At 44.5% G+C, this 7,279-nt stretch overlaps 1 protein-coding gene across 1 annotated transcript in view; it reads right to left on the reverse strand.

Annotated features, from left to right (window-relative positions):
* The window catches only part of UQCC1 (ubiquinol-cytochrome c reductase complex assembly factor 1), a 210,568-nt gene extending 207,328 nt beyond the window's left edge, over positions 1–3,240 (reverse strand). Inside the window, exon 1 of the mRNA XM_089690642.1 lies at positions 3,113–3,240. Within this exon, the coding sequence (XP_089546768.1) occupies positions 3,113–3,136 (24 nt within the window). The 5' untranslated portion in view covers positions 3,137–3,240. The remainder of the gene's footprint in view (positions 1–3,112) is intronic.
* Between the last annotated feature and the right edge of the window lie 4,039 nt (positions 3,241–7,279).

The following is a 7,279-nucleotide window of genomic DNA, read 5'->3' on the forward strand; positions in this document are numbered from 1 at the left end:
CCCCTGTCAAGGTTAGACAAATGAGAGAAATCATCACGAAGACAAGATCATTGTGGAAAGTGCAAATGGGACTAAGGACTTTCGATAACACAGCAGTGAAGCTACAAATCAAGCCATGCAAGTTTAACTCGACTTGCAGAGTTTGGCAGGAGGCACTGCCTGTAAAACGTGACCACTGAGGTCATTTGCATTATCCAACATCTGGAAGCCACCTGCTCAAGTCAAATTTGTAGTGCTTTATTTCAATAAGACATTTCGGAGGTGGTGGTATTGCCTCTTGAATGTCTGGCAGCTGCTGCTCTATTGCCCCCTGAAAAATATCCACCATGAAGACTGACACCCAAGGCTGCTGTTACAAATTACTGGGCCCCGTATAGGCCCCAACCCCCTCTTCCAAAAATATCAAATTATTATTTTGGTAAAATGTCATGATTGTGATGCTATGCTTCTCAGCCATGGCAGAAATGATATACCCCCATTGAGCAAGACCCATTCAAGCGGATAGCACTGCTCTGCAATGCAGTGAGCTAGTGCAGGGTTAAGGCAGGCAGTAAGGAAGCAATACGTCTCCTCACTGCCTGTCAAATGCAAATCCGAAGAGTAATCCAAATGCTGACTGCTCTTCACTTGTTGACATATGAACAAATCCCTTTTTTTGTTTTATTTAGAATTTATTTATTTTTGTTTTAATTTTAACTGCTCTGTTGAGGGCATTTAGTGAACTAGCAGGGGTCAAAACAGACATTTGAGACAGAGAAAGGGTCTGAGGGCATAGGTTAACCACTCCCTTTTTCACTGCAGCTTTGGCTGCACTGCATATGAATGAATAGAAGCCTCTGCATTGAGGCTCCTATTCCTTCACAAAGTGAAGCATAGAAAACACCGTTTACTATGCTTCAGTGATGAATGGATACAGGTGCAATCACTCATTGTGTTCATTCAGGAAAGGAAAAGGCAGGTAAGTATGACATATTTACCACCTCCCCATCCCACCACTCTCAATCTTGAAACAATCCCCGTGTGCTGGCAGCGCTACCGGCAGGAGGGTGGAGAAGGGAAGACGGAAACACTGAGGGGAAAAAGGGAACATAGGGGGGCCCGGGAAGCAGCTGGAAAGGGGTGCAGTTCCAAGAGCAACGCCCTCTGCAGCACAGCTGGAAGGAGAAAAAGGAATAGAAGCCAGCAGCACTGCAAGGGAATCAACAAGAGTCACAATTGTTAGCAATAAGGCAGTACAGCTAGCCCTCCTGCTTGGCAAGTGCCTGACATCCCCTTTTGAACTAATGGGGCCCAGTACAGGAGGGCCAGCTGTACTGTCCAATCAGTGGTCCTGCTGCCACCCATGTGAAAGAGCCCCCACTGAATCGCCCCCTATGCCTCTTTCACAGTAAATGCTTATCTTCCTCTTTGCAAGATGCTTTAACATGTACACAGCGCAGTAGAGTATGTTCTCAGCACACCTTAGTTCTGCGATTACTGAAATCCCACGAGCAAGCAAGGAAGTTATATCCTCCATAACCACCAAACAAGATGGCTGAAGACACCCAACCTGGCAAGGTGCTCACTAGAGAGGACATTGGCCGTCCAATGAACTTATCTCTAATTGAATAAAATAATGTGCTCTTTATGACTCCAATGAGCCATGCACCATTCCCACCTCTTTGTTTTCATGAGCTGTTGGGTGGGAATGTTCTGGAGACAAAAAAATAAATAAATTAGAATGCAAGTTTGGAGTTCAGAGGATGCCCAAGCTCATCTCCAGTGCTCACAGACGTCATGGCCCAAGCCCATCTCCAGTGCTCACAGACGTCATGGCCCAAGCCCATCTCCAGTGCTCACAGACGTCATGGCCCAAGCCCATCTCCAGTGCTCACAGACGTCATGGCCCAAGCCCATCTCCAGTGCTCACAGACGTCATGGCCCAAGCCCATCTCCAGTGCTCACAGACGTCATGGCCCAAGCCCATCTCCAGTGCTCACAGACGTCATGGCCCAAGCCCATCTCCAGTGCTCACAGACGTCATGGCCCAAGCCCATCTCCAGTGCTCACAGACGTCATGGCCCAAGCCCATCTCCAGTGCTCACAGACGTCATGGCCCAAGCCCATCTCCAGTGCTCACAGACGTCATGGCTCAAGCCCATCTCCAGTGCTCACAGACGTCATGGCTCAAGCTCATCTCCAGTGCTCACAGACGTCATGGCCCAAGCTCATCTCCAGTGCTCACAGACGTCATGGACCAAGCTCATCTCCAGTGCTCACAGACGTCATGGCCCAAGCCCATCTCCAGTGCTCACAGACGTCATGGCCCAAGCCCATCTCCAGTGCTCACAGACGTCATGGCCCAAGCCCATCTCCAGTGCTCACAGACGTCATGGCCCAAGCCCATCTCCAGTGCTCACAGACGTCATGGCCCAAGCCCATCTCCAGTGCTCACAGACATCATGTCACTGGAGGGGAGAGGAATATAGACCTGGATTGAGAAGTTGTATGAGGTGTGAATGAAGGAGCCACATTGGCATGTGCCTTTGCCACCACTCTGAAGACCTTCTCATTTGGAAGATGGTGAAGATGTGATATGCTGGCTGCTCATTGCCCGAAATAAAGAAACCTGGAAATGCCGCACCGCAATCCCGTACAATGGGGGCTAGGATGGGTGCTGGTTGGAAGCGGCAATATGGCAACATTATTCAGGTGGGGGGTCAGCTGGTAGTAAAACCATTCCTAGTGTTACTGCCCCCTCCTGACCACACGTGTGAAGGAACCCCTAAGTTGGAGATACATATATGTAATGAGGAGTAACAATTCTCCAGAATAAAGGCTACCAATCCCACAGTCTGCCAGAGCATTGAAATCCTTCCCAATCTGTTATAAAGAAATATATCTATATAGTGTGGAGATGGACTTTTATTGGTGGAACTCCCCCACACTCTGTACATAGAGGATGGCCAGTGTATGTGAGGAGAAGTCGGGGTCACCTTGTGTCACACAATGTACCTGTCCTCCCCACATCACACACATAAACTGACCTCCTCAGCACCGGCCCGCCCCCCGACACTACAGACCGTACCACTCGCAGCCACCGGAAGGGGGGGAATCCCTACCCCGTACTTACTCCTAATCTGACGAGCGCTGCCATAGTTGAAGCAGAGACTTTACTTGCCGCTGCAGCCCATACGGCTCTTCATTCCATGCTGGGACTGAACACTTCCGAGGCAAACTCTCCTTGCATCCGCCATCCGCTCTGTCACTAGCGGGCGCCATGTTGTGGTTGGCGCCGACAGGTTATAAGGCGACCCTCAGCTCCAACTCCAGTCCTTCTGTCACGGGAAGCTGAGTTGTAGTTAAATGTAGGGGACGTGGAATTGGGGATTTTTGTCCCCCTTCATTGAAAGCGTTGCTAGTCCTGGACTTTAGAGTTGTTTGAGGTGTTTCTGAGAGTCTACAGAGAGTGGAGAGAAGTGCTTTAAAACAAGGGCTAATAGTGGGGATATGTAAACCCAGTCATGGATGTCACGTGTTGGCCTATACATGTGAGGGCTCGTTCACACTAGACTCATTTATAATGCTCGCCAAATGCCCCTATAGCATTTGACAGGCGTTTGGGAAGTGTTTTTAATGCTCCCCAAATGTCCTATGAGCGTTATTGAGGCGTTTGCCAAGCGTTAAAACCGCACCACAAATGCCTAAAATGAAGTTTAACCCCTTCACGCCTAAGGGTAAAACAAATGTAAATGCCAAAGCACTATTTTGCAACGTTGACATGTGTTAGTAAAACCCTACATTATTATTATTATACAGGATTTATATAGCGCCAACAGTTTGCTCAGCGCTTTACAATATAATGGGAGACAATACAGTAATGATACAGTTCAATACAAGAGGGTGAGGAGGGCCCTGCTCCTAAGAACTTACAATCTAGGACATATCAACTACTTTGTACATCCAGGTGAATTATATCGCACTTTTTTTCAGGACAAATTGGGCTTTTATTTGGTGGTAAATGGTAATGGATACCTCCTGATTTTTTTTTTATTATCAAAGGAAAACTGGACCAAAATAGTAAAAAAAAATATTTTTTTATTTAGCTGTGTGTTTCTTGTTACTACCATAACCTACCACCAAAGAACAACCCAAAATAAATTCTCCAGCTCTTGACGACACATATATGTGTATGTTATTTGTTGTTTGTACCTGTAGTACAGCCCAGAAACAATAGTGCACATTTTGGTTTTTTACCTAAAACACACTGACATTGACACTAATACTAATATTTTCTTAATCCTGACCTTGACCCAAACAATAACCCTGGCACTGAACTAGATCAAACCTTGATCTAGGTATTTTTTCTTTATTTTTTCTTTAATTTTTTAATATTTATTTATATATATATATATATATTTTTTTTTACAAACATTTTTTTTTCTCTCTATGCCAACGTATCTCTCTCCTCCATTCATAGAGAGAGAAAAAAAACAAGGTGGCCGGGCCGCACAGTAACTGATCACTGTGATAGCCAATCAGAGGCTATCAGAGCGATCATGTGACCCGGAATCGGGAATCCCAGGTCCCTATCATTAGAACAGGACCTGGGACTCCCAGCACAAAGACAGGTACGCAAATATGCGGCCCCACGGAAAAAAGCCCAGTTCCTTGAGGCCGCATATTTGTGTGACGTCGGCATCAAGGGGTTAATGCTATTAATGCTCCTCAAACGCCCCCCCCCCCCCCCGAACGGCCTGGCTCACAGTCTCCGCTCTAATTCATCCCATAGGTGTGCTGTGGGGTTGAGGTCAGGACTCTGTGCAGGCCAGTCAAGTTCCTCCACCCCAAACTCGCTCATCCATGTCTTTATGGACCTCGTTTTGTGCACTGGTGCGCAGTCATGTTGGAACAGGAAGGGGCCATCCCCAAACTGTTCCAACAAAAGTTGTAAGCATGACATTGTCCAAAATGTCTGTGTATGCTGACACCTTAAGAGTTCCCTTCACTGGAACTAAGGGGCCAAGCCCAACCCCTGAAAAACATCCCCACACCATAATCCCCCCTCTATTAACTTTACACTTGGCACAATGTAGTCAGGCAAGTCCCGTTCTGGCAACCGCCAAACCCAGATAAGTTAATTGGATTGCCAGACAGAGAAGCGTGAGTCATCACTCCAGAGTACACTTCTCCACTTCTCTAGAGTCCAGTGATGATGTGCTTTACACCACTGCATCCGACGCTTTGCATTGCACTTGGTGATGTAAGGCTTGGATGCAGCTGCTTGGCCATGGAAACCCATTCCATGAAGCTCTCTTCGCACTGTTGTTGTGCTAATCTGAAGGCCATAAAAAGTTTGGAGGTCTTTAGCTATTGACTCTGCAGACAGTTGGTGACTTCTGCGCACTGTGCCCATCAGCATGCGCTGACCTCACTCTGTCATTTTACGTGGCCTACCACTTGGTGGCTGAGTTGCTGTTGTTCCCAGTTGTTTCCACTTTGTTTTAATATCACTAACAGTTGACCATAGAATATTTGGAGGTGAGCAGTAATGACTAGGCCTCACATAGTAACGTCCTGGGAGTATTCCAGTCAGGCTTCATGAGATAGGTAAATGACCTATACCTATAGGAAGGGCATTATTCAACTTTAGTCAGATCTGCACATTCTATTTTTATCTTCAGGCACCCTTATCTGCATAGGCAGTTTTTTTTTAAAGATGAACTATCTCATTAAATAATGCATTAAAATTTAACTAAGCCCATCAGATTTCTGTAACAGATTTTAGTTGACTAAAATACACTTAAACTAAAACAATTCAGATAACTAATATACAACAAAACTAAAATGGCATTTTGGTCAAAAGACTGACTAAAATTAAATCAAAATTTGACATCAAAATTAACACTGTTCAGGTTTTACTACTGCTTCCTCTTGACACATGTTGTTACATAGTTAATTTGACTGAAAAAAGACAAAATTCCATTCAATTCAACCATAACGAAAAGTTATAATCCTACACGCACTGTTGAGCCAGAGGAAGGCAAAAAAACCCAGCAAAGCATGATCCAATTTGATCCTGCAGGGGAAAAAATTCCTTCCTGATCTCCCGAGAGGCAATCGGATATTCCCTGGATCAACTTTACCTATAAATGTTAGTATCCAGTTATATTCTGTGTATCTAGGAAAGAATCCAGGACTTTTTTAAAGCAATCCATTGAGCTGGCCAGAACCAACTCTTGAGGAAGTCTATTCCATATGCTCACAGCTCTCACTGTGAAGAAACCTTTCCATATTTGGATATTAAATTTCTTTTCCTCCATACGTTAAGAGTGCCCCCTTGTCCTCTGTGATGACCTCAGGGTGAATAATTCTACACCGAGTTCACTATATGAACCACTGATGTATTTATACATGTTGATCATTTCCCCTTAATCTCCTCTTCTCAAGAGAGAATAAATTCAGTTTCTCTAATCTTTCCTCATAGCTGAGCTTCCCCAATGTTCTTTTTGTGAATTGGTGCCCAAAACTGAACTGCATATTCCAGATGAGGTCTTACTAATGATTTGTACCGGGGTAATATGATATCTCTCTCTCTCTGGAGTCTATACCTCTTTTAATACAAGAGAGGATTTTGCTCGCTTTAGAAACTGCAGCTTGGCATTGCATGCCATTATTAAGCTTGTGATCTACCAGAACCCCCAGATCCTTCTCCACCACTGATTCCCCAATCACCATTGATTGATTTTTTGTTTTCATTGCTAAACGCAAATTTAAGCTAGGTTCACATTCATGCAGTTTTTAGTGCATTTGCAGGTCCACAGAAATGCACTTCAATCCATTTAACCTAATTTCCTATGGGTCCCATTCACATCTATGCAGCTTCCTGCAATGCATTTTTTGGAAAGGTGCAGGGACTTTTTTTAACAGCTGATTTTTTAGGCACAGTAAAAGACAACACTAGCATGTAAAACCATAACAATTTATTAAGCATAAAATAATCATAACCAAAATAGAACAATAGGGTTGGTTTGTAGGGGTGGGAACTTATCCGATTTCTTCTTAATCTTCGGAATTGTGGGTAGTCAGGAAAAGAGGTATGTTCTATTGTCCCATCTGAGCCTTCATTTTCTTCTAGTAAATCCATAAGATCTTTTAAAGCACGGTAATCTCTAACCCTAAAATCTTTCCACTGATCTTTTAATGGTTTATCACTTTTTTTTCTGTTTACTTTCCTCATCGAACACATATTTATAAGTAGGTTTCCTTGCAAATAGATGAATATCTTTGGTGACCTCAA

The sequence above is a fragment of the Staurois parvus genome, unplaced genomic scaffold (assembly GCF_062004578.1).
Source record: "Staurois parvus isolate SC_StPar_1 unplaced genomic scaffold, SC_StPar_1.0 ptg000538l, whole genome shotgun sequence".
Classification (NCBI taxonomy): domain Eukaryota; kingdom Metazoa; phylum Chordata; class Amphibia; order Anura; family Ranidae; genus Staurois; species Staurois parvus.